General features: G+C 36.6%; 5 protein-coding genes across 9 annotated transcripts; 2 read left to right on the plus strand and 3 right to left on the minus strand.

Annotated features, from left to right (window-relative positions):
- Positions 1-372: 372 nt before the first annotated feature.
- Positions 373-1,748, minus strand: LOC103329716 (NDR1/HIN1-like protein 6). Its single transcript, XM_008232214.3, has one exon. It carries the CDS (start codon positions 1,362-1,364, stop codon positions 615-617), a length of 750 nt encoding a protein of 249 aa, XP_008230436.1. The 5' UTR covers positions 1,365-1,748; the 3' UTR covers positions 373-614.
- Positions 1,749-1,884: 136 nt separating this feature from the next.
- On the minus strand, positions 1,885-2,510 carry LOC148918150 (uncharacterized). Its single transcript, XM_089049533.1, has one exon. It carries the CDS (start codon positions 2,431-2,433, stop codon positions 2,044-2,046), a length of 390 nt encoding a protein of 129 aa, XP_088905659.1. The 5' UTR covers positions 2,434-2,510; the 3' UTR covers positions 1,885-2,043.
- Positions 2,511-4,995: 2,485 nt separating this feature from the next.
- EPF1 (epidermal patterning factor 1) lies at positions 4,996-5,798 on the plus strand. The gene is made up of 2 exons (XM_016793745.2): positions 4,996-5,243; positions 5,344-5,798. The coding sequence occupies exons 1-2, from the start codon at positions 5,150-5,152 to the stop codon at positions 5,622-5,624; spliced, it is 375 nt and encodes a 124-aa protein (XP_016649231.2). The 5' UTR covers positions 4,996-5,149; the 3' UTR covers positions 5,625-5,798.
- A 485-nt stretch (positions 5,799-6,283) lies between these two features.
- Positions 6,284-11,046, plus strand: LOC103329686 (ELMO/CED-12 family protein). 5 transcript variants are annotated; one of them, XM_016793651.2, is made up of 10 exons: positions 6,284-6,542; positions 7,627-7,729; positions 8,603-8,703; positions 9,116-9,184; positions 9,562-9,677; positions 9,801-9,855; positions 10,004-10,124; positions 10,447-10,494; positions 10,636-10,730; positions 10,863-11,046. In XM_016793651.2, the coding sequence occupies exons 3-10, from the start codon at positions 8,611-8,613 to the stop codon at positions 10,962-10,964; spliced, it is 699 nt and encodes a 232-aa protein (XP_016649137.1). In that variant the 5' UTR covers positions 6,284-6,542; positions 7,627-7,729; positions 8,603-8,610; the 3' UTR covers positions 10,965-11,046. The 5 variants fall into 5 exon arrangements, 4 of the variants coding, with proteins under 4 accessions (XP_016649137.1, XP_088907530.1, XP_008230408.1 ...); XM_089051404.1 differs by lacking the exon at positions 6,284-6,542 and adding an exon at positions 6,594-6,669; XR_513922.3 differs by lacking the exon at positions 6,284-6,542 and adding an exon at positions 6,682-7,119 and having other exon boundaries at positions 10,447-10,516; positions 10,863-10,886.
- Positions 11,047-17,720: 6,674 nt separating this feature from the next.
- Positions 17,721-21,616, minus strand: LOC148918151 (uncharacterized). The gene is made up of 6 exons (XM_089050500.1): positions 21,613-21,616; positions 20,932-21,332; positions 19,145-19,625; positions 18,876-19,028; positions 18,334-18,437; positions 17,721-17,789 (listed from the first exon to the last, which is right to left on the minus strand). The coding sequence occupies exons 1-6, from the start codon at positions 21,614-21,616 to the stop codon at positions 17,721-17,723; spliced, it is 1,212 nt and encodes a 403-aa protein (XP_088906626.1).
- Between the last annotated feature and the right edge of the window lie 5,127 nt (positions 21,617-26,743).

Raw genomic sequence — 26,743 nt, forward strand, 5'->3', positions numbered from 1 at the left:
TTGTAGAAGTAATCCTGTCAAGGACCTGGCCCTAATGGAAGTTCTACTTCCCTAATGATTCAAGCTTCTTCGTACCTGCATTACAAATCTACAAGATATTTTTAGAGAATTTTGTATCACAAGTAGAGAGAGCCAAGGAACAATTAACGTGTTCTTATCTTAAAACTGAAGAAGAATGTCAAATTCTGTTCCACGTATTAATGGAATTTGACGAGCTCATCCATGTTCTTTGTTTGGAAGTAATTGATGGCAGCTTTGACCTCCACGATGGAGTTTGAAGGTTTCTCAACAACATCTTAAACTGAAGAACATAAAATTTCCGTAGTTGGGATGCAACTATCGATCGAATAACGGTTCTTGTACAAAAGTAAATACACCAAATAATGTGCAAACAAAGTCACATATGTACTATACCATTTATAATTTCGTGCTCGAAAAAAAATTGCTAAAGTAAGAGACACAATAATTTTGTGCATTACATTTGTTTGTGTAAGAACAACACATTAATTAACCCTGCCATTGAAATTCCCTCTGCAGAAATTAAGCAGCGAGCTAGCTAGAATATAGCTAACATAATGCTCAACTTCCCACCTCGTATAACATTGGGGTTTTCATCAATGTTTGAACTTATATGAAAAATCAACGTCATATTTTGTGTCTGAAATCCCTACTTTCTTATCTGGTTGGGACAAATTATTGACGACCATGGAGCAGTTGACATAAATCCCCATTGGATCTTTCAACACGTGCATTTTTCCCATCGCTGCATTTAAAGGTACCCTGACCGCAACAGTCAAGGGGATCCTATCACTCTTCATTTTCTCCATGAGTGACTCTCCCAAGGAGCCTCCAAAGTCACTCCCTTTCAAGTCTCCTTTGAGGTCTACATTAATCATGGTCGTGTTCTTTGTGGGTTGAGTAAAATCTGGTACATTCCCAGAGCAAAGCTTCTTCCCCGAATACAAGAGGGTTACACTGCTGCCCTTCCCATATATGATGGAGATTTGCTTGTTAGGGTTCTCAGCTTTTACCGTGATCACAAAATGCGCGTTGAGGTTGAAATCAGGGGTGAGATTGAATGCCTTGACAGAGAAGTCGTTAATTTTGTACTCGGGCACGTGCGGATTAATTATGATGAAGCTGATGACCACGGCTGCGATGATCACCACTAGGGTTATGAAAAAGCAACAATAGAAACAACAATAGCACCTCAAGCAAGTATTTTTGCGGCGCCCGTTGGGGCGGTATTGGCCATTGAACCGGGGAGGATTGCGACCATGGGGTCCTGGATAGTGACCGGGGGCACCCTGATCTTGAAGCATCACGTATGGGGGCGGTGGAGGGTGATTAGGGGCAGAATGCATAGTATATGATAATATTTAATGGTATGACTCCTTAAGGTAGTGATTTCAATTGAATTGAGTACGCACGTACTTAACCCTTCAATTACTTAATCCATATGCATATGTTGTACTTATAAGTATAAGAAGATCGAAGAAGAAAGAGGGGCACTTGATCTTTCTTCTTCTTCTTCTTCTTCAATCTAATGATTATCAGCTGGATTATGAAGTTGGAGGCGAACGTAAATGTGCCAAGGAAGGGGTGGTGGGATTTTTTGTTGGGATATATGGTGATTTCGATTGGTTAAGGACTTTGTTACATTTTGTGTGGTGTGTGGATATCGTCAAACATTGACAGTGCCTTGTATTGTAATTGTGCGTCAAACCGATTTTTTTGGGTTCAAACAATTATATCTTTAGTTTCCTCATTTTTCTATTTTAGGCTCAAAGTACCACTAAATTTACTGCCTTCGATGTAATGAATCCAAATTAATAGAGAATTACATAAATCAAATTGATCGCCTTATTATCCATAAATAACGAATTCTAATGAATTCCTAACTTGCTACTTATAATTAACACTTCATTAATAGCTCGAAAAACACTTTTTACAAGGAATCCGATGATTCTTCGAAGTTATAATTTTAGTTGTAAAGAGTATTTACCCATGCAATCAATGTCTACTTTTTTAGCTTATATAGTATCAATTCCTACGAGGCGTTGGGGAGGAGGCATGGATGGCCAAACGACAATTACAAGATCGGAAACCTCCAATTCGGAAGAACGACGACACTAGCTTCGCCACAACCGTCTTAACCTTACGAGCCACCTTGTTGAGCTTCATACACCTTGAGCGTTGAGATTTTTTGGGTGACTCAAACTTGTAGGAGTTGAGAAATATCTGCCGCTTTTGCTTGGCTCTGTCTTCATTATTTCTCAATGGAACATGTGCCACTTTCTTACGCTTAAACGACATTGATCTCCTCCGCCGAACATCACGCCTGCTTGCACTTCTCATCACTCGATCCAGCGGCTCATAACCGTCGAACCGCCGGCTCAAACTGGCGGTGGTGCCGCGGACTAGACCGTTCATAGCTTTGCTTATAATTTGAGCACACACTGATGATGAGATTTATAAATAAAGCTGGAGAAGAGTTTTGGGTTGTTGTGGTAGTTCAGTTGCTAACTTATATGCAAATATCAAGCAGAGAATTTTATTTTTGGTTCTACACGTTTTCTTAGTTGTTTGAATGAGACTTTTGAAGTAGCCGTTGACTGTTATTTCATTCTTTTCCTTTTTTTCTTTCTTGGCTGGCGCCACCACCCTCTAGCAGGCCAATTGTAATGTTTGAATAGCAAGTCAAATATTGCTCAACAACCACCAGGAAGATTCATTAATATTTATTTCTACTACTACCACATAATTACACGCGGCGCAAACCCACTGTTTGTGATCCTCCATCTAAGATTCTTAGGGAATGTTATTGGCTCTTCATAGTTAGGAGATTATACCTAAGTTTTAGTTGGAATGGGCGTTTCGATAATAATTTTGGATTTTTCACAAGGTGGAAAATATAAAGCATAAGCATTAGCTTATGACCTAAGTAAAAGGAGGTTAACCAATTAACTATAAGAGCATTTCCAACCGATTTGTTAAATGATAAGTAGCATCGTGGCATGTCAAATATAGTCACAAATCACAATTGAAATTTTTTGGGAGAGTATTGTTGTTTACCACTTTAATTCAAGGTGTATTCTCCTCATCACTCTTCTCAACACTTGACACGTATTCATATACATAAAATGGTGATTTTTTTTTTGGAGGTCCAACCAAACCTTCAATGCTGACATGGAAAAAAAGACTAGAGCAAAGACCTAGAGTAATTTTGTTTTTGGGTGAACTCGATTACCTGGTAATCAGGTAGTTCCCACTATTGACCTTTGACCAAGAAGTAGTTGGATTTTTTTAATTTAAGTAGTCAGCATATGTTAGAATTCGATGATTTTCAAGCAAAATATTTTAGTCTTTATCTAGAAGAGCCAATATATGTACCTTTGTGTTGTCCTTGTTTTTTATTTTGAAGTTGTTGGAAGCCCCAAGGAAAAGCAATATAATAAACGATCCCTGTCATAAAAAATTTGTAGATCGGTAATATATATGATATTTTCGTGTTCAATGTCGATACAATTGGCTAAATTTGACTCAGAGTGAGTATGTCCAAGCGTTAGTGATAATGTTGCAATTGATTTTTAAAATCCTTAGCCCTTTTCCACGAGGACTGCTTTAAAAAGTCTTAGTAAAAGAAAAAGAAGGGAATTAAAAATAGCGTTAATAGAAGAATTAAAAGAAAAAGAAGCGTAATGAATGTTATATCTTCTCAATTCTCAAATGTATCACTTTTTTTTTCTTTTTTAATACAAACGATATTGGGAAAGGGGGAAATTGAATTTAAGACCTGGAAGACAGAAATAAATGCTCTTAACAACTTAAGTTACAAGTCCCTTACTTCCCATGTAGCACTTTATCAACTAAACTTGAGCAAAAGGGCCACCAAATACCAAAAGCTATATATGCATATCTACACACATAATTTAATAGGGTCAAGCTCAGTCCCGGCCTTGCCCAGGGGCAGTTAGTGCGACTGCCTTGGGCCCATTATTCAAAGGGGTCCCAAATTTTTATTATTATAATAAGTGTTATATTATATTATTATAAATTGATTTAATATTTTTCCATAATTTTTAGAATAGGATATTGAGATGAATCTGAAATTTTGAACAAAGGATTCATGACGAGAGTTTTAAAAGAAATTCTTTGATATTGGCTTGACTTGCATTCTTGAAATTCTTTGACTCACTGGTATGGTATCCATAATTGGACATTTGTTTTCATTATTTAGGAATATGGACGACATTGCTCAAAGTCTAAAAATATTTTCGAATAAATACTTTCTCAAAAAACCCAATGCTTAGTTGATAAAACAAGAAGTATACTAGTATTAGTGATTAATGTGTGTAGGGCACAATTTAGATTTTCGCCCTGGGCCTTTGAAAACTCAGGACCGGCCCTGGTCAAGCTGCTGCAGTCGGCCTTTTAGGCTTTTAGGTTGATTCTTCTATAAGGGTTGGCAAGACTTGTACAGGTCAATGCATGTTCCAAATGAATTTTTATGGCTAGTGATACATTGGCACTTGCCAGTAAACATCAAACAAAGTGGCTTCACATTTGAGATGGTCCATGAAGGACCATAGATCCTCCTAGCTTCTTAAGTTCACCAAATACATAGCAGCTATCTAGATTCTAGCGCATATTATTAATGGCAGTCACAACAGACCCTCAGTTACCAAATTTATTACCTTGGGCCTTCAATTTTTTTAACTTTTATTTTTAATTTTCTGTAGAATACATTAATTAATGTAACTTGCATTAATGGGTATGTATAATGTATGTGAGCCAAGGTCTGAGTCAGAGTAGTTCACGTAAAAGAAGCACCATTTTAATTCAGTAAATTCTTGAGCCTAGCCATATCACCCTTCTTCCATGGAACCCAACAAAAGCAAAGCTTGAGTCCTGTGACTATCTGTGACTGTGAGCATGCAATCTTGTGTCTTTCATGTGACCTTCTCTTGTCATACCACTTACTCCTGTGATTTGCTTCAATACTTTCTTCTTGGTCCTGCCTTCTATAAATATTCATCTGCTTCAACCTTTTCTTTCCACCATTTTCTCAATCACTCAAGACCTTCTCTAGCTTTTGCATAAGTTTAGTCACTAAACAAAAGAGAAAAAAAAAATTCAAGAAAAATCCATGAAGGGTTCACTTTGGGTAGCTGCAATTATGGTTGCTCTCCTTCTATTTCCAAATTCCATGTCTGCTAGGCATATAGCTCGGCCTCACTCACGTATGAATACTCTCTATCAAAATTGTTGGTTGTGATTAAATTGTAATTATCGTTAAACATTTCTCTAATTTTCCTTTTCTGTTGATTAATTATGATGCAGGTCATGGGCGCCATCTGAAGTCTTCAGTGTTAATACCAAAAAGCACAATTAGAGAGGGTGCAGTGGAAGAAAGAAGGCCAATTAGTTATAAGAGAATTAGGGGGCCAGATACACTCCAAGTGGCAGGGTCGAGCTTGCCAGATTGTTCCCATGCTTGTGGATCTTGCTCACCATGTAGGCTTGTGATGGTGAGCTTTCTCTGCGCATCAATCGCAGAGGCTGAGACATGTCCCATGGCTTACAAGTGCATGTGCCATAACAAGTCTTATCCTGTTCCTTAGTTCATGCTCATATGATTCAAATGTCAACTAATTTTTATGTCAATTTTAGTCTAACATAGTGTCCCCAGTCTTCTTTTTGGACCCTACTCCAGTTTCTTAGCTAGGGAAAGATTGCTCCTCTTTGTAATCAGAGAGTTTGTTACTGATGATGGTTAATGTTATGAAATTACCAGGACCTGGAATTTCCTTTTGATGTTTAGTGGTTTCAAATTTGTTTGAAAAAAGCGCCTTTAGTTTTTTCGGTTTTTATGTAACAAATTACAAAGTTATCTAAGTCGTGCACATTTTAAACTCTAAAAATTCTATCTTGTTGACACATTATGACCTCGAGTGACGACTTCAAGTAACAAATAACAACCCTTAAAATGATCATGTGTATTTGTTAAACCTCGCAATGAGGTGATGTGATCCACAAACATTTACAAATCATGATTAGAATTTTTTTAAGATTTTCTCATTAGAAACACATTGTTTGTACATTGTACCATATGTAAAATTTGCAAGTTAGGAAATAGATCCAAAGAGGATTCCAAAAATGATTCGTTAAACGAGTCATGCTAGCAGTAAGCCAATTGGAATAACAATATTTTCGCATGTGCGTGGCCACAAGGAACGGACCACCAAGGTTAAAAAAGAAGCAACCAAACCGATAGCTAGTATCTAGGCTGGTTTGCAGGAAATTGACTGGTTTCAGTGCCATTGACGGATTGAGAGAAAACAACCCCTATAGACTCCATTTTTGGATGCAAAGTTTTTCATTCTAAAAAAAAAAAAAAAAAAGATAATGCCATCCTACTTCCTCTTCTCTCTGTATCAGCCCTGCTCCCACCACCACTTTCTTCAAGTGGGCCCCGTCGTGACAACATCATCACCAACAACACCACCACCGCCAACATGTCTCCTCAGATGCCATAGCAGGTATTTTTGTCTATGTCCCTATGTCTCTCTCTCTCTCTCTCTCTCTCTCTCTCTCTCTCTCTCTCTCTATAGCTTTGTATGTTGCAATGTTATATTTGTCTTGTATGTCAATGCTATGCGTGCAGAGGTACCCACCTCACCTTTTCATCAAAGTTTCAATCTTTCTATATATTGCGTATCTTTTCCATCATAAATTATGCAAAAAAAGCCCTTTAATTGTGCCATTAATCTTTTCCCTTTAGAAAGTTCCCATCTTCATAGCTTCTGGGCACCCCTGTATTTATACCAATATGCCATTCCTTGACTTTCTCGGCCTTTATTTAAAGTAAATTGGGTAGACAAAGAAAAGTTCAATAATCGTGAGGTTGAATTATAGGAGAAGACTGAAGAGCATGAGTTGGGTGCAATCATTTGCCACCCATATTTCTTCAAATTCCTTTTTGTTTTATGCCTTTTTGCTTTCGGTTAAAAAGGGTGAAAGATTCTCTCTCCCTCTCTCCCTCTCTGGATTTTGGCCCCCCTCATGAGATTAAGGAAGCATAGGCAATGCTTTCCTTCTTGCTCTTCCCATCACAGAGTAAACTATCCATCCCATCTCTTTGTTGTTCTGTATGTGTATGGAAGATTAATGTAGATCAATGCTGGTGGTGATTTACAGCCCCTTAGGATTGCTCACTGGTTAATAGTCTGTATTTTCATATTCTGAAGTGAAATTATCATCCTTTGATTCAATTTTCTAATTGATGATCTTTTGCTTATTGATATGCAAGCCTTCTAATGACTCATGACAGCCTTGTTGGTAATCAGAATCCATAGTTTGTCTGTCTGCTGCTTTGTTTTTCTTTATCAAGTGTGTACATCAACCAAAAGTTTTTATTTTGTGTTGCGTTTGCCACATTTCTTAACAAGTTAAAGTAATTCTTTTTTGTTTGTGTGCTCTACATGCTCTGTAGCTTCTAAACGTTTCATGTTACGACACTTGAGTGAATGAGATCTATCCATGAATTCAAAACCTTTGCTATGCTATATTGTGTTATGCAACGATTTATAAGTACTGAAATGCCTTTTTCAATATCAAATGTAGGTTGATGAGGATGAAATTTATCGTAGACATAAGAAACGCGATGGGGAGTTGGAATGGCCACATGATTCAACTCATGTCAAATCGCAGTTAGCTCAATGTTTTAGTGAGTAGAGTTGATTTTTTTTTTCTCCAATTCAATCCTTCTTTGGTTCCACACCCTCTCTCTCTCTCTCCCTCTCTCTCTCTCTCTCTCTCTCTCTCTCTCAAGTTTTCAATAGAATACTCTTAATTTTCTTTTTATTATGTAACGGAATTTCCATATTTCTTTAATTCGTACTTTTCATTGTCATACATGATGAACTGCTCATCCAATTTCTACTAGTACTACTTAACAGAAACAAGATGGTATTGGTTAAAGAAATTTATTTCTTGGTAACTGATTGACACTTCTGCATAGCATAACACTTTGTCACTTCCTCCTTTGACTTGAAATAACATAGATAGTTGGGTTGAACCTTCATTGTTTCATTTTGAGGTCTCTTGAGGAGACCTTGTACGTCATTACCACAAGTTTGGTATTTTACAATGAACTTAAAGGTCATGGGAAATGTGATTGTTAGATATAGCAATATCTTCATGGTGGAGTGAATACTGGTGGCTCTATTTGGAATTTGGATTGATTCCTGGATTGGCAGTTTTAAGCTAGCAGAGGAACAGTGTGTCTCATGGATTTTTTTTCCCTCACTAATTATGTCGACAAAATTTACTGGGAAATGAGGAAGAAAATCTCACTAACAGTGTGTCTCATAGGACGCCTTTAGTTCCTGGACATCTTTCATCTGTTATATTGTATGCATTTTGAGCTTGAAGAAAATCTCTTAAAACATAATAGGTCTTGTATGTACTGGTACCAATGCTACACTGACCATGTTCTTGTTAAGCTACCAAAAATTTGTAATAAAATGTGCATTTATGATCCTATACCACTCTGTACACAAACTCTCATATTTCACTAACAAGTGTTTAATGGTTGCAGTTAATGCTATGGTTGGACCACGATCATGGACAGGACTGTTTACCCGCTCAAGCAACAAACGAAATGAGAAGCATGGTGACTACTCTTTGAGTCCTCTTCAGGTATATAGTTGAAGCGAGTAGTGGTTTTTGTTTCCAGTGTTTTGCTAACATTTGCTTCTGATGTTGAGTTTATCAATGAATGCAAGCTTGCATCTCTTACTTCCCATCTACTTAGACTACTTAACTATATGAGAAACTGCCATTGTGTTTGAATAGTATAACGTGTTGATTCTCGGCATTCATGTGGTTTATGCAAGTTGGTATTTTTTCAGTCTTAATTATCATCTTGATGTCATCATATACAATATTTCTGATAGATGATACCAGACTTAGTATTTAGGAACTTTCTTGGAATTACTGAAGACTTAAACATGCACTTCTAGCTTTGGTTGATTTTTAAAGTTCCTGAAATGATTTTCTTCACTGTCATCCATTTGACGGACTTCCAATATAATTTTCAATTTCTAAACAGGAACAGAGACTTTTGAGGCTTCAAGCACGATTACAAGTTCCTTTTGATGAGAATCGCCCTGATCATCAAGTATATTCTTCATGCTGGTGCTAAATCAGTTTTTTTTTCCTCACTTTTTATCCACTGTTATCCTGGTTTAATTTGGTTTAATTGAGCTATGTTTAAATTTGATGACGATTCATTGGTTATTTCGTTATCTGTAATCTGAGTCTGATAGGGGTTATCACTACTAGGGCTTACTAATAAATCTTAGCTGCTGAGGAACAACTTGCTATCACGACTACACCATTTGATTTTTCAATTTAATTTTTTCATGTTGAATCTTCAATAGAAGTGCATAATTTTCTGCTCTTACGTTGTTACCATTCTGCTTCGCCCTCCCCCTTTTTATTAAGTGTTTGGTGCTATATCATTGACTAGATTATGTTATTCTATATGAACTTCAGGAAGCCTTGAAAGCATTGTGGCGTGCTGCCTTTCCAGATGTTGCTCTGCAAGGTTTAATTTCTGAGCAGTGGAAAGAGATGGGGTGGCAAGGTTCTAACCCTTCTACTGACTTTAGGTATGTCTAATTGAATTATAGTTTGTTTCATGATTTTCATGAATCAGAAAGGACTTTGCTAAAAGGAAATGTTAGTAGGATAGTTTGTTCTACAGTTCTCTTATAGTAAAATGCTCTCTTCAGGGGTTGCGGTTTTATCTCCCTAGAGAACTTGCTGTTTTTCGCCAGGACTTATCCGGTATGCCTTCTATCCTGTTGTGTGGGTCCTGCAAATAATCATATTTTCCTTTTCTGGCTCCCCCTCCAAGCCCTTGTGTTTTACCTTCCTAATTGCTGAAGTGCACAAAAAATGAGTTAATACTAATTTTATAAAATCCAAAATGAAGGTGTCTTTCCGTAGGTTATTGTTCAAGGAAGATGGGAAGCGAGCAACTTGGGAATACCCTTTTGCTGTTGCCGGAATAAACATATCATTTATGTTGATTAAAATGCTGGATCTTTGCTCAGGTTTGTAAAGAAGTTTAAATATGTAGACCATGAAGCTTATCCTATCATGTTTAGTTTTCTGTCATATTTAAGAAAACAGAATCACCTTTATTTTTACATCAACTTGAAATCATCTTCTTTCTTCAAACGTTTGAAATGATTGCATTATCTTTTTCTTGAGGATCTGTCCCAACACCGAGTTCAGAAAAATTAATCTGGGATTTTAAGGATAACTTAGATATGTTTCAATATCGCTATCATTTGTTACACAAGGTTTTTATAAATGAAAACAACGAATCTTAATTATTCCTGAATCTTCCTTGTCTGCTGATCTACTTTGCAGCAAAACCAAGGTGTCTTCCAGGAATAAATTTCGTGAGATTATTAGGAGGTAAATGTACATCTCAAACAAGGTTATGCTCAAATGTCTTTATTGGGTTACAGTGCTCAACTGCCTTTAAGAATTGGAGAACTGCCAAAAAACTGCGCTGGTTTCTGATATTTAACCTCCTGGATTATGATTTGCATGCAGAAGATGAAGCCGCTTTTGATGTACTATACTGTATAGCTTTTGAAATGGTTGATGCTCAGTGGCTTGCAATGCATGCGTCCTACATGCAGTTTAATGTAATTCTCTCTCTATCTCTTTAATCCACAACTTCAAGTGAAATTAGATCAAATTGGTTTGTTTCTCTGCATGAGGTCTCCAAATCAGGAAATCACAATAGAACCCTTAATTTGCTGCTTTCAATCGTTCAGGATGTTCTACAAGCAACAAGGACGCAGCTGGAAAGAGAGCTGTCTTTAGAAGATACTCAAAGAATACATGATTTACCAGCTTACAATCTTTTGTACCAGTAGCTAGCTTTTTGGTTTGTACAAATTCCATTAGAATATTACTCGGACTTAGCATGTTCCAATGAATTAAAACATTTCCGCTATATATCACGGCTGTCCATAAAACAGGGGAAGATCTTTCTCATGATTTCATTTGCATCCCCATACATTCGGGATTTATAATGTGCCAAATTGAAGAGCTCATAAGAATTCTTAAAAGCATGTGGTGATATTAATACATCGAAACTTTTTTAGAGAGTAAAGAAGTTTAAAATGCTGATTAAAATGCTGATTAAAATGCTTGATTTTTGTTCAGGTTTGTAAAGAATTTTTTTTTCTTTGAGAGTAAAGAAGTTTAAATATGCAGACCATGTTTAGCTTATCCTATCATGTTTATTTTTCTGTCATATTTAAGTAAACAGAATCACCTTTATTGTTACACATGGGGCGGCACCACCCCCAAAAAGCCAACCTAATATATTATTCAACCTCCCCCTCCCTAGGGGATGACGAAAAAAATTGCAATATCTTTTCTTGTGGATTTGTCTTGGCACCGAGTCCAAAAGAATTAATTTGGGATTTTAAGGATAACTTATATTTGTTTCAATATCCATATCATTTGTTACGCAAGGTTTTTAACCGACTAATTTATCAACATTTTAATACCAACTAATGTGGCACATGATATAATAGTCCTCGTCACTTGCCACTTGCCACATCATTTGTCTTAAATCATGTACGTGCGTGGTATTGGAATTACAAACAAAAAACGACTGTATGTTGGCATATCCAAGTATGTTCGCCTCAGCCTAAAAAACTTAAGGAAAAAAAAATGCCCATGGTAGGTTGGCCCGTCAAGTCTCTCTAAGTCCGGACCAATGGGTAGGCTCGAGCTAAGGCTTTTGAATGTTTGGGCCCAGCCCAAAAAATAAAAAAGCACAAAGCCTGGCTCAAACTCAAAAAATTTGGACTTGCCCGACCCAGTGACAAACCCTAATGCAACATGCCTGAGTGAGCTATGGGATCATTTCCACTAACCGGGTCATCTTCTAGTTTTTCAACACATAGTAGCAGGTGGTACGTGTATACCTATCAAGTTATCAACAAAACAACAGAACATCTGCCAAATCAATACGTTGAGGTAAGATTTTTATGTTACTATGCAATGATGTATGTCTAATGAGCACATAACCGTTATGTAGGGCGCACAAATTCAAATAAGTTTCACTTTTATTGGAGATATGACACATAACGTGATACAATATAATATGGTTTATGGTATTTTTCATAATGAAATTTAAGCAATAGTTCAAATTGCTGTATTTATCAATGCACCAAAAGTCATGTATTTGATATCTCGTTTAGTGGCTCGTTCCGGCCCTATATGATTTAAGATCACTGGCTCATGTCGTACTTAACGAAATTTTTAAAAAGACGGGCTTGTCCCGGCCTATTTATTAAGTGGATCGGCCTGAGTATGGCCTAAAGCCTCAATGAACATGCCCGACGCGGCTTGACTCGTTGGACACCTCTAAACTAGACATGATAAAACTTAAAACAAGCAAGAAAAAGAAAATCAAAGAAATTAATATAACCATACTCACAGACTGAGTTGGGGCAATCTTCAAACATCCCCTTCTGATTTATAGATAACAAATAAGCAAAGACCAAAAAGAATGAGTTGGGGTATTATTCGTATGACAGGTTTTGCTTGTGATCACTATATCTGCATCTAGATGTGAACGTGCGAGAGACAAAAATTAAACAAAGGGCGCTCCAATGGTTGACCAGGAACCTTGTATTACATGCAGCTCTCTCTACAGTAGTAATCAGACAAATTTTTTTTCCCATTGCCATTGCCTCATTGCTGGGAGTTGTATCAATTATTTAAGAAGGTGCATGAAATATATAAGTGTTGCCATTGCCTCATTGCGTGCGTCTCATGCCCATATTCAATTCAACGAGTACTGTTTCTGTTTTTCAAAGTTCCATTCTATTCATGTAACAAAGTTATAGTCATAGGAAAGGAAGGAAATATATATGTCACTCTGTAAAGGAAGAAAGTTTTTTCTTTTCTTTCATCTTATTCGAAGCATCTCTCGGAAGGTATCTTCATTTCCATGTTGCACCTCAAACTTATCATGCCATTTGTTCCAGAATTCTACATCAGATCGTGGATCCAAAAACTGTGATGCAAATATATATACTCCCCGAGCAGGTCAATTTCTCCCAAGCTCTTCTCAACCTCAGCATACTTCAAACACAGTCTTCACATCTTTGTCTGGAAGACCGGATTCTATTACTTGCTCATATATCTCCCTTGTTTCGGGGATGCCAAGTATGTCCACAGCACGGGCAATGTAGATTTCATACATGCTCAATTTCTCATGTTTTGGAACAGCCTTAGTTGCTTCATCATAGACCTTCATAACGCACTTTGCTAGACCATAATCCTCCTCCAGCTTTGCAAATTGAAGATACAAAGGTTTCTCTGCATCAGCAGGCGCCTGAAATACCATGTTCAGGTTAGAATCACAATAAAATATAATGATGTACAAAGGCAACATTCTAGCATGTTGAACTCAAACCTAAAAAGTTTTTCAAAGTTGTGAAGCGCGCACACACGCACACACACACTAATACACATCAGTCAGCTGAGTGATTGATACATATAACATCTGCAAACCATAAGGAGAAATCTGGACACGCAAAAAATTACAGGATCTAGGCACCCAATGATTTTGGTATGTTATGAACCTAAGACATACGACTTTTTCTCATAATTGAAATCATGGAAATAGCACAGAGGAAGGTCCTTGCACACATCAGAAGCAGCTTGGCTTATAATAATCAGGGTATCCCATTCATCCCAAGACAGAGCAATAGAAATTATCACATTTGGTCTTTTATGTTTTTGGTATTTTAAATGCTTTATCATTCTTTGCCTATTCAAGCATTTCTATTGACTAACAATCAGATTTTGTTAGTCTTTGGGTCATATGAAATTCATTCCGCTTGAGAAATGAAAACCCAATCATAATTAATACAAATCTGACAGTGACACTCCAAACTAAATCTTATCTATAGGCCTAAAAACGATGTGTTATTGATGCCAACAAGTTATATAACTTCGCACTTAGTGGTTAGAATGAATTCACGTATTCTAAATATTTCTGACTGTCGATCTTATGTCATGTCTAAAATCAAGTAGTGTATTGAATTTACATACAAACAATGCCATTGTCTCTTCTTTGCATAATTCGTAAAACTTCCAAAACAAAATGTAAACATCAAAATAGAATTTGAAACACCTACATTGTCTTTTATTTACATGAAACATAAAAACTTCTTAAAAGTGGTAAAGACAAAGATGGAACATCATATGATACCAGAAGATCACAAATGAAAATAAAAATAAAAACAGAAGATAAACATCACATAGCAATAAGGATCCGAGAAACTTCCATTTTTGTTGGGAAATATAAGCATAATGTTGGAACAAAGATTACGTTACACTATTGTCTAGCTAAGCCCTTTGGGTCGAGCCTTAGAAATTTTGAGTTAATATAGAATACTGTTGTTTGACCCAAAAAAAAGGGAGAATGCTGTTGTTGATGCCCAGAAGTTATATAATATTAGCCTTAGTGGTTAGGATATGCATTCACATATTCTACAGTCGATCTTATCTTTATGTCTTAAATCATGTACCTAGTAATGGAATTACATATAAAAAACCATACTGTCTTCTGTTTTTGTCTTCTTCTTTTTTTGTTAAAAGACTGAAACATTATAGTAGAAATCACAAGATACTGTCTTTTCTTTACATAATTCATAAAAAATTCAAACAAAAATGTACGCATCAAACAAAGTTAATTATAAGGATGTTTTTATTTGAACGAAATAGATATATATATAGAAACACACACGTACATTGTCTTTTTGTTACATGTTTCATAAAAACTTATTAAAAGTGTGACATAGCCAAAAACGAACATCATAAGACAAACATCTCACCGCATAATCAGGATTTTATTCCCCGGCTTTGCATTTCTTGTCAAATATTCCTCTTCCATAGGTAAACATGAAAATGTCAAGAAAGATGAATTGCATCCACACAAACGAGCTGATTGGAACGCTAGCAAGCAAAATGATTGGAATAAATACCCATGATTCTCCCTCAAGCATATTGACGTGAGTCTCCTAATTAATCAAAGAGATTTACTTCTTCGATTAATTAAGGGATTTACTTTCCTATTTTTATATAAGTGATAATCATTGTACAATTAGGAGATACTTTCCTAATTCTTTACTGTATCTAATTCCTTGTAAAACCCTAATGTAAACTCCTATATATACCTCCTTATGAAGAATAATAAAAAACAACCCAAAGTATTCAAACTATATTCATATATTAGCATGTTATCAGAGCAATCGATTCTAGGTTGTCTTTAAACCCTTATTTCAAATTCCTTATATTCAAATCCAAACCCCTAAATCAAATTCCTCATATTTTTCCCCAAATCCAAATCCCTCAAATCCAAAGACCTCACATCCTCTTATCAAAATCCCTAAACACATACCCTCAAATCTTATACACATACCTCTCAAATCCAATTCATACATCAAATTCCTCAAATCAAATTCCTCCAAACACAATTCGTCACATTCTCATATCATATCTTACTTCTGTTGCGATGTCAAGAACCCTTACGATTCTCCCCCTTATTGCAGACTCACAGAAGCATGCGGTTAATCTTGCTGACCTAGCTACCCGGACTCATGCTTCTATCACCACCACCAAATGTTCTACTTTTCATACGTCCTCTCAAAACTCCGCATGGATTATCGACTCGGGTGCTATGGATCACATGACATTTGATCCTGGCCAACTTATTAGTCGCAAATCATCCACTCCATCGGTGGTATCTAATGCTAATGGTACCCCCTCCCCTGTGGTTGGGGAGGGCTCTCTATCTCTCTCTACTTCCCTACATGTGGATTTTGTATTACTTGTTCCATCTTTGAACCATAACTTGTTATCTGTTGCCCAACTTACTACTACTTTGGGGTGTACTGTAACATTTTGGTTGAATCATTGTGTTTTTCAGGACATCCTCACAGGAAAGACGATTGGTTGTGGTACTCAGCGGGACAAACTCTATTACTTGGATTGGGCACTGGATAGTGAGGTCAAGGTTGGTTAAGTTTTCACAACTAGTAGAACTCGTTCTAAGGGGGAGAGAGACGAAATTTGGTTATGACATAAACGTCTTGGGCATGCCTCGTTCGGTTATCTTAAGAAGTTGTTTCCATCATTATTTTCCAATCTTGATGTTTCCAGCTTCCAGTGTGGTATGTGTGAATTGGCTAAGAGCTATCGTGTCTCATTCCCATTAAGTTCAAATAAGAGTTTGATTTCGTTTTCTCTAGTTCATTCTGATGTTTAGAGAACCTGCTTCAAAATGACCAATCGCCAATAGACAGCGATTGGTCACCAGAACAAAACGATCCGTTGTCTCCACGCGGTCAAAATTAGGAGGAAGAAATTGAACCATTTTATGAGATTTTGCCCACTTCAGCTCAGATCGCACCAATCACTGTGAGGAAGTCATTCGGTAACATCTTTTCCTGAAACTAATAATACTAATGAAATATCTCATGATGATTTGATTTGAGCACAGAGCCTACATATCAGCTTCGAAAAAAAGAACCGTAGTAAACCTCGAGTACAATATGAAGCAGATTTTAAAGCTAAAGGGAAATCACCATCAATAATTATATATCTCTCAGCAGATTATCGAGTCACATGTGCACTATGTGAAGCAGTTTTGACATATATGTCCCCAACAGTGTAATCTGAAGCACTAGAAGACCCAAAATGGAAAGAAGCAATGAATGAAGAAATGCGAGCTCTTCAGAAGAATGTCACATGGGAACTCGTGCTCCTACCTCATGGAAAGAAGACATAGGATGCATGTGGATTTATACTGTAAAATTCAAAGCAGATGGATCTGTTGAAAGATATAAAGCTAGATTGGTGGCGAATGGGTACACACAAAGATATGAGATATACTACGAGGAGACCTTTGGCCTAGTAGCCACTATTAGAGTCCTATTGTCTATAGCAGCAAATCTCGATTGGCCGCTACATCAGTTTGATGTCAAAAATGCATTCTTACATGGAGACTTGGAAGAAGAAGTATATATAGACTTACCCCCAGGATGTAATTCAACTTCTGACAAGAAAAATCAAGTTTGCAAACTCAGAAAGTCATTATATAGGTTAAAGCAATCTCCTAGGGCATGGTTTGGCAGATTTACTAAATCTATGAAGAATTTTGGATATACACAGAGTAATTCAGATCACACCTTGTTTTTGAAGCGTGATGAAGGAAAACTTACTGCATTGATTGTTTACGTAGATGACATAATCGTAACTGGAAACTATGCAGAAGAGCAACTGAAGTTGCAAAATTATTTGTCTCAGGAATTTGAGATGAAGGATTTAGGTGATCAAGTACTTTCTCGGAATCGAAGTAGCAAGGTCAAAAACTGGTATATTTATGTCTCAAAGGAAATATGTAATGGATCTACTCACTGAAACAGGAATGCTTGGATGTAAGCCTACTGACACACCTATTGAGATGAATCACAAATTGTGTGAAGACATGGACCAATAACCAACCAATAAGGAACAGTACCAATTCCTTGTTGGAAAGTTGATATACCTGGCACACACAAGACCAGATATTGCATATGCTATGAGTGTGGTTAGTCAGTTTATGCATTCGCCCAGTGTTTCTCATAGGAATGCAGTTGATCGGATTTTAAGATACTTAAAGTCAGCTCCTGAAAAAGGATTAATGTTCTCAAAAAATGAAGATCTTGAAGTTGTTGGATATACATATGCTAATTGAGCTGGTTCCATTATAGATAGACGCTCGGTAACCTAGTCACTTGGCGGAGTAAAAAGAAAAATGTGGTTTCTCGGTCTAGTGCAGAAGCAGAGTATCGAGGAATGGCTCACGGAGTTTGTGAATTATTATGGATCAGAAGACTCTTGACAGAATTGGGCTTCAAGCTAGAAAAGCCAATGGAGTTGCATTGTGATAACAAGTCAGCTATCAATATTGCCCATAATCCAGTTCAACATTATCGAACCAAACATGTTGAGGTGGATAGACATTTTATCAAAGAAAAAATTGTGAAAAAGATCATCCGCCTACCATTCGTAAAATCAGAAGATCAACTGGCAGATATCTTAACCAAAGCTGTTTGTGGAAGAGTATTTCATGACTCACTTACCAAAATACAAAAATTTGAAGAAAATGTTTTGTATACAAAAATACAAAAATGTTTTGTATGATGAACACTTTGAACACAGTGTACGTACCTGAGGAAATGACCTTCGATTTATTTTGTCATCTTCTAGTTGTTCAAAATTTACATAAACATCAGAGTTGATAGGAACAGGTTGAGGTTGTTGTACGTGTATATCTAAAGAGAAAGCAACACAATCCAATCAATACATTTTCCTACTTGTCTGAAATAGTATTATTCTAGATCTATTTCTATATAATGATATATATATATATATATATATTTGTGTGTGTGTGAAGACACTGTCTTTTGAACAATGAAAGCTAATGAACATGCAGACTTGCACTCCTTCACATATACATAATAAATCTAATGAATATATATATAGAGAAAAAATAGAAAGCTCTTGTAAGGTTCATTTCGTATTAATGTAATTAATATCTATTTTTTTTTTCAGTCTCAATTCGATTATTACAATACAAAATAAATCAAATCAGACACATATATTTAATTGGTACATCTCACTATGTATATAACTTTAACATGAAAAATTTAGTTTGATACTACGAAGAGAAGAGAGACAAGAGAAAAGAGAAGAGAATACAAAATACTAACTGTTATAGATCCAGCATTGCCAAAATCTGAGGGAAACCGTACTTGGAAATGCTGAACGCAAATCAACCAGTGTATTTAGAGGAGAGCACCCGAAGTAAATTTCAGTAAGGGCCAATTTTGGGCAATGCTGAAGTAAATCCCATCCAATAATATCTATAGTATAGTTGGTTCATCATATAAGCAGCCACAAATCAACATATACTATAATTGGTCATTTATATATATATATATATATATATATATATATTTGAAAATGATGTCAAAATTACCAAATTTATTTCTGTGGAAAAAGCACTGGGAAATAAGTTGAGCACCATCGCGGCCATTATTGTCTTGAGTCAAAACATGGATTGGAGTGCGAGAATAGAGAAAGCGAGCTATTTTCCAGTTGCCCAAAACACAAGCGCATAAAACTGGAGTCATAGCGCCTGCGTGGGTCGTAAAACGCTTGGTAACTAAATTCTCGTTCTTTTTAACCATGCTGGCAACTATTGGGGCCATTCCTCTTATCAAAGCATAGAAAAAAGCTGTGAAACCATCGCCATCTTCAATTTCCAAGTCCTCTCCTGTCATCAGCTTCAACAACTCTTCCGCATTGTGCAACTGCTTCCACTCGATTGCCTCGTGAAGAGCTGTCCCACCCTTTGATGAACCTCTATGTGTTAGTGACTCGGGGTGTCGATCAATGTACTCCTTTGCAGCATTCCAATCACCAGACTTCAAACTTTCGTACAAAGAACCTCGTATTATCTACAGTAGTAATAAGACAAATAATTTATTATTTATTATTTAAAGGAAAATAATGACATATAATCATTTTAAATTTTAAATTATGAAATGCTAATGCGGATAAAAGTCAAAGCGTTTGCCTCAATGACGGAACTTTTCAATATTTAATTTTTCCCATTGCATTGTTGCTGGGAGTTGTATGAATTATTTAACAAGTATTATGTTGAGGCATGAAATATAAAAGTGTTGAGTGCGTCTCGTGCCCATATTCAATTCAAGAAATATATGTTGAGGCAAAAACCCATTGGCGGATTTATGATGAGCAGATTGATTGGCATCGTCACAGTAACAGTCAATGGATTGTGAATGGTTGGGTTCAAGATCGACGATGGGACTGATTGGTGATGGCGGCATCGTGATGGTGACACTGTATAATAGCAGCGGTGATGGCGTTGAGGCGTTGATGCGGTGATGAAAGAAGGTGTTGCGAGACTCAGCCTAAATTAGAAAATTAAGTTGATAAAAAATAAATCAAGAAGTTAAAATAGATGAGTTAGCAAGTGGCATGGACTGTCATATCATGTGCCACATCAGTTGGTATTAAAATGTTGGTAAACTAGTCGGTGCCCATAACATATAAATGAAATGAATCTTAATTTTCTTGAATCGTCCTTGTCTGCTGATCTACTTTGCAGCGAAACCAAGGTGTCTTCCAGGAATAAATTTCGTGAGATTATTAGGAGGTAAATGCACATCTCAAACAAGGTCATGCTCAAATGTCTTTTTTCGGTTACAATGCTCAACCGCAAGAATTAGAGAACTGCTGAAAAACTCCGCGGATGTCTGATATTTAACCTCCTGAATTATGAATTGCATGCGGAAGATGAAGCCGCTTTCGATGTACTATACTATATAGCTTTTGAAATGGTTGATGCTCAGTGGCTTGCAATGCATGCATCCTACATGCAGTTTAATGTAAATCTCTCTCTCTCTCTCTCTCTCTCTCTCTCTCTCTCTCTCTCTCTCTCTCTCTCTCTCTCAATGATTTCTATTTTCTGTTAATAGCTGACCAGCCTCGTCAGCAATAGTGTAGAAAATGATTTCCCTTGATTTAAATCTGTTTACAATGTACAGCTATATAGGAGATTTGTTTGACTGTTACAAGAAATAATAAACAGCAATAATTACAAAGAATCAAAACTGATCTTCCGTTACACAATCAGTTTTGATTCTCAATCAAACTGATCTTCAGTTACTCAATCAGTTTTGATTGAGAAGAGGAAATCTCTCTAACACCTTCCCTCAAACTTGGCGGGCCTGAACGAACAAGTTTGCGAGCAAGAAGAACATGACGATGCTTGTGAAGAGGCTTGGTGAGAAGATCGGCAGGCTGATCTATTGAAGGGATAAAGCAAACACGGTGGCTCCCAAGTGCGACTTTCTCACGAACAAAGTGATAATCAAGTTCAATATGTTTAGTGCGAGCATGGAACACCGGATTAGAAGCCATGTAGGTAGCACTGAGGTTGTCACAATGCAAGAGAATGGGAAACTGAATGCTAGCACCAAGTTCATAAAGCAAATAAGCTAACCAAGTAGACTCTGCACTAGCATGGGAAAGGGAGCGATACTCAGATTCAGCACTGGAACGAGCAATGGTAGGTTGCTTTTTAGAGCACCAAGAGACTAGGTTGGTGCCAAGATAAACAAGATAACCTGACGTATTATCTACAGTAGTAATAAGACAAATAATTTATTATTTATTATTTAAAGGAAAATAATGACATATAATCATTTTAAATTTTAAATTATGAAATGCTAATGCGGATAAAAGTCAAAGCGTTTGCCTCAATGACGGAACTTTTCAATATTTAATTTTTCCCATTGCATTGTTGCTGGGAGTTGTATGAATTATTTAACAAGTATTATGTTGAGGCATGAAATATGAAAGTGTTGAGTGCGTCTCGTGCCCATATTCAATTCAAGAAATATATGTTGAGGCAAAAACCCATTGGCGGATTTATGATGAGCAGATTGATTGGCATCGTCACAGTAACAGTCAATGGATTGTGAATGGTTGGGTTCAAGATCGACGATGGGACTGATTGGTGATGGCGGCATCGTGATGGTGACACTGTATAATAGCAGCGGTGATGGCGTTGAGGCGTTGATGCGGTGATGAAAGATGGTGTTGCGAGACTCAGCCTAAATTAGAAAATTAAGTTGATAAAAAATAAATCAAGAAGTTAAAATAGATGAGTTAGCAAGTGGCATAGACTGTCATATCATGTGCCACATCAGTTGGTATTAAAATGTTGGTAAACTAGTCGGTGCCCATAACATATAAATGAAATGAATCTTAATTTTCTTGAATCTTCCTTGTCTGCTGATCTACTTTGCAGCGAAACCAAGGTGTCTTCCAGGAATAAATTTCAAATGTCTTTTTTCGGTTACAATGCTCAACCGCAAGAATTAGAGAACTGCTGAAAAACTCCGCGGATGTCTGATATTTAACCTCCTGAATTATGAATTGCATGCGGAAGATGAAGCCGCTTTCGATGTACTATACTATATAGCTTTTGAAATGGTTGATGCTCAGTGGCTTGCAATGCATGCATCCTACATGCAGTTTAATGTAAATCTCTCTCTCTCTCTCTCTCTCAATGATTTCTATTTTCTGTTTGTTAGTACGAAATTTGTATTGTCATTTCCTAGACTTGTTTACTGGATGTTTTGGCACAACTCATTCAACCCCATACATCCGAGGCATGACTTGACCGATATGAGAAACTTGACTTCAGGTAAATCATGACATAATCATGCATTCATTATAGGATTCCTAGTTGGAGTTTTTTTTTTCACTCAAAGTATTTTTATCTTAATCTTATTTTTAATAGGATTAGATTTTATCTCTTGAGATTACTTTCCTAGTTCAACTCTATTTTAATTGAAGTTAAAATATTATCTTTTCCTATTGTGACTTTGCTTGTTGCTTACCTCTTAGTCAATTTGGTTTAAAGAGAGGCGTCATTACTTTGAGTCCAAGGTGAATCAAATCTCCTATTGATGATAGGTTGTGGTGCAATAGGAAGTTGATGATTCGTGACCTATTGGGTTTCTCCCATGAGAGAGAACAAGTCTTGTATAAAAGATTATGTGCCATTCTTTTATTTGGTAGCTTTTTGAGATATTTGTTTTCAGCATATAGAATTCTAAGAAAAGCTGCTGTGCGCATATTTGAGATAAATCATCAAGTGTTCAATGTTTACTTGGTGATTTATCAAACACTTTAATCATTCATATTGCATTCATATGCATGTCGGTGACTCATACGGTTGAGGGCACCAAGACCGTGGTGGCGGTTTTCCTCCGGTGAGCTTGAAGCAATCGTGGCCAGTATATGCGTTCAACATAAGGAGTGTCGAAGATCATCCCGTGATGAAGTTGAGTTACGAAGAAGTCGGTAAACATTATCTAGAATGTGTCTAGGATAAGTGTGTGAGTACTTCTTGTAATCATCGTTCTATAGTGGATTTGTGTTGGACTGAGGAGTCCCGTGGATTTTCCCAGAGGTGGGTTTTACCACGTAAAATAATTCTCTCGTGTTCTTTTATTTTATGCTCAGCACGTTACAGGATTGATAAGCCATATCAATCCTGCTACCGAAGTTTATTTTTATTTATTTGATTAGAATCTTAAATTGGCCTATTCACCCTCCTCTAGGCATTTTGAGTCATCCTGCAGGTATTTTCAATTGGCATCAGAGCAGGTTGCTGGACATACTCAGCAAGATCTAACATACCTTAGGATGGATCGTGCCTCGGGCTCAATTGCACATCCACCATATTTCGATGGCAACAACTATGGCGCTTGGAAGGCCAAAATGAAGTCGTTTCTTTGGTCCTTAGATGAACGTGTATGGAGCACAGTGGTTCATGGATTTCTAAACCCACAAAGACGATCGGAAAAGGAGATGAAGAAACCACAGTCCTCAAAACTAGAGAGGAGTGGACCACTGCAGAAGTCACACACAAGACTAATAATCAAAAGGGGTTAAATGCTTTATTTACTGCTGTCTCTTCCGATCAATTTGAATATATATGTGCTTGTGATACTTCTAAGGAAGCTTGGGATATTTTGCAGGTTACTCATGAAGGAACAGATCTGTCAAGGGAGCCAAGCTTCAAATGCACACTTTACAGTTTGAGACACTTATGATGGATGAGAATGAAACTTTTTCTGAATTTTTGCTAAACTTTGTGTAATTGTGAATGCTTGTTCAGGTTTAGGTGAAAAATTCCAGAAGATAGAGTTGTGAAAAAGATTTTGAGATCCTTGCCTCAACGGTTTCAACCAAAGATCACGGCTATTGAAGAGATCCGTGACTTGAACACCTTGAAAGTTCAAGAACTCATAGGGTCCATACAAACCTATGAGATGAAACATCTACCTCTTAAAAAGAGCAAAAATGTTGCGTTCAAGGTTGTGAATGAAGAAGATGATGAGCATTCAAATGAAGATTGCAGTGATGAGGAATTAACAATTCTCACAAGACGATTCATGAACTTTCTCAAGAATCAGGATCCAAGGAGTCGAGATTCAAAAGGTATAAATTCTAAAAATAGGTTTGTTAACTATACTTGATGGTGGATCTAAATTTCGCAGGTTAAATGAACGAAAGAATCCAAGAGAAAAGGTCAAATGTTTCGAATGTGAAGGCTATGGACACATATCTTCGGAATGTGCCAACACCTTAAAGAAACAAAAGGATGGCAAGAATAAGGCAATGCATACTACTTGGGTGATAGTGAATCGGAATGCGAGAATGATGAAAAGCGGTTGCACTTATAACCACAGTTAGCTTGGATGAATCACGTGAGGATGATGATTGTAAAGGTATAAATATTGAGTTTATCATGAACAAATATGATGATTTGTTGGCTGCATCTCAGAAGCTCAGTAAACAAAATAGTGAGCTCGTCAAAGAAGTTGCTTGCTGAAGCTGGAAAATTGCAGGATTGCAAACGAGTTTCAATCCCCTGATGCAGATTCCGAAAAGGTAAGTGCAGGTATGAACGAAAAATTGATGTTTTTGCAGAAAAAATTGACTGATCATAATAAATTAATTGCTTCTCTAACTTCTGACAACAAAGCCCTTGAACTTGAACTTAAAAATTCAAAAGAAAGGATTGTTTCTTTAACCATTGGTGCAGAAAAAATTGACAAGATGATTAGCATGGGACGAAGAGATGGTGACAAACGAGGCTTGGGATTTGAACCAAGTAATAAGTCTTCCGCTGTGTTTAAAACAAAGTTTGTCAAATCCACTTCACCTATTGAACCTTCTGCTTCTCATGAAGTCAAGAAATTTATTCCAATTTGTCACTTTTGTGGAACTCGTGGGCACATAAGACCGAGATGCAATAGTTTCAAAGCGAATTTGTTGTTCAAATTCTCATGGCATGGGTGGAAAAGTAAGTATCCAACATAAGATTTCAAATCTTATGAAAGAGGTAAACCGCTTATCCAAACTATCTTCTTTTCATTGTTTGCCGTCAACTAAGACAAAGTTAGTTTGGAGGAAAAAGGAAAATCATAATTGTATGTCTTCCTCCACTAATGTTGTGCATGAACCCGTTGCTTTAGAAAGTTTGGATCTTAAATGTATTGCTGCAAAACCCTTGGATAATCTTCGATTTGACACTCTTAGAAAGTCTTTAGGTATATGTGCTCTAGATTAATTTGGAGTTTATTGCATGCAAAGCCTCTTTCATGTTTTATGATTTTTCAATTAATTTCTGTGTTTATAAATCTGTCCAGTTCATTGCAAGGATTGTTAAGGTGTATCAATCTCAGAACTGTCCAACGTATTTGTTGATCTTAGATTGGGCTCTGACATTGCACTATATTAAGAACTTACACTCTCAGCTTCACACAAAGGTTTCCATTGTCTTGGTGCATTATAAACTGCATTAAATGATCTATCCATCTATTTATTTTTATTTTGCACACCACACTCTTTTCCTTGAAGTCCTTTGAATATCTCTTATCATGCACTTGTCTCTCTTTGGATTGCCATAACACTACTGTGCGTAAGTTCTTGATTTGTTTATAAAAAAAATAATAATAATTAAAAAAAAAAGAAAAGAAAAGAAAAAGGGTGTCAACCACTCATTGCTCAGTAACCGGGCCTCTTGTCTAACCAACGTCGAGGTTCGAGTCAACAGGTTGTGATGGTTTGCTATCCTTGCTTATCTTTGGAGCCTTCATGATTCGGATCAGTATTTCCCCAGGGGTGCTTCATCACCCAGTTGCCTCCAGTCATCTGACGTAAGCACACTGATTGACCATCCGTTACATGGATCATGTCGAAAGCTAGATAAAGTGAGCCACTAAATTCGTATTAAAAAATATATATATAAATTGATCTTCTTATACTTACTATGCACTTAGTGTTTGTGCAATCTTTGGTGGGATTCGTCTTGTGTGGACATATTTTTTGTGCTTAATTGAAAAAGAGTTCATTTAACACATTTGCTCCTTGATGGTAGACTCATTTGATGCCTTTTTATCTTTCACCATGACTGTGGTATGCCTCTACTGTTCTCTGTGAGTTTGTGAGTCTCGTGTGCTGTCGTGTGTTTGTCCCTGACATGCTTTGCTTCACATGCGTTCAAGACAACAAAGGGTTTGTTGCTTCTTTCATTCTTTACTCACAAACTTGGCATGTTTATGAATGGAAAATAATTATATCTTCAAGAGAACTTTGGGTCTGCATCTACAGTATGTTTTATGTCTTGATTGTTTTGAGCTTTCTGTCTTGAGTGTATTGCTTTTGTTTTTATATGTTTTGGTTCTTAACTACTTCTCATTATTCTTTTTAGTTCTCTATTTTCCTGTCGCTATATTCCAAAAAAAAAAAAATTCTGTTTGTTTTCAAGATAAAGCCTCTTACATGCTTTATTGGTTATTCTCTATGTCTTTATATGTTGGGAATGCAATCTGATTTTATTTTATTTTTTTTTTTCTTTCCCTCTTATATATGCTCCCTTATGTTCATTCTTTGCCCTTTGGATTTCCTGACAAAAAGGGGGAGAGATTGTGTTGTGGAATTAAGGGGGAGAGATTGTGTTATGGAA

Source organism: Prunus mume, linkage group LG4 (genome assembly GCF_029339155.1).
Source record: "Prunus mume cultivar Tortuosa linkage group LG4, ASM2933915v1, whole genome shotgun sequence".
Classification (NCBI taxonomy): domain Eukaryota; kingdom Viridiplantae; phylum Streptophyta; class Magnoliopsida; order Rosales; family Rosaceae; genus Prunus; species Prunus mume.

Coding starts and splice junctions, on each gene's coding strand:
- LOC103329716 (XM_008232214.3), bottom strand. CDS start 1,364: ATGCATTCTGCCCCTAATCACCCTCCACCGCCCCCATACGTGATGCTT.
- LOC148918150 (XM_089049533.1), bottom strand. CDS start 2,433: ATGAACGGTCTAGTCCGCGGCACCACCGCCAGTTTGAGCCGGCGGTTC.
- EPF1 (XM_016793745.2), top strand. CDS start 5,150: ATGAAGGGTTCACTTTGGGTAGCTGCAATTATGGTTGCTCTCCTTCTA. Junction 5,244..5,343: donor TATAGCTCGGCCTCACTCAC/GTATGAATACTC, acceptor ATTATGATGCAG/GTCATGGGCGCCATCTGAAG.
- LOC103329686 (XM_008232186.3), top strand. CDS start 7,066: ATGAGATTAAGGAAGCATAGGCAATGCTTTCCTTCTTGCTCTTCCCAT. Junction 7,730..8,602: donor GCAGTTAGCTCAATGTTTTA/GTGAGTAGAGTT, acceptor TAATGGTTGCAG/TTAATGCTATGGTTGGACCA. Junction 10,731..10,862: donor CGTCCTACATGCAGTTTAAT/GTAATTCTCTCT, acceptor TCAATCGTTCAG/GATGTTCTACAAGCAACAAG.
- LOC148918151 (XM_089050500.1), bottom strand. Junction 19,029..19,144: donor TTTCCACAGAAATAAATTTG/GTAATTTTGACA, acceptor ACTATACTATAG/ATATTATTGGATGGGATTTA. Junction 18,438..18,875: donor GCAATGCTGGATCTATAACA/GTTAGTATTTTG, acceptor CTTTCTCTTTAG/ATATACACGTACAACAACCT.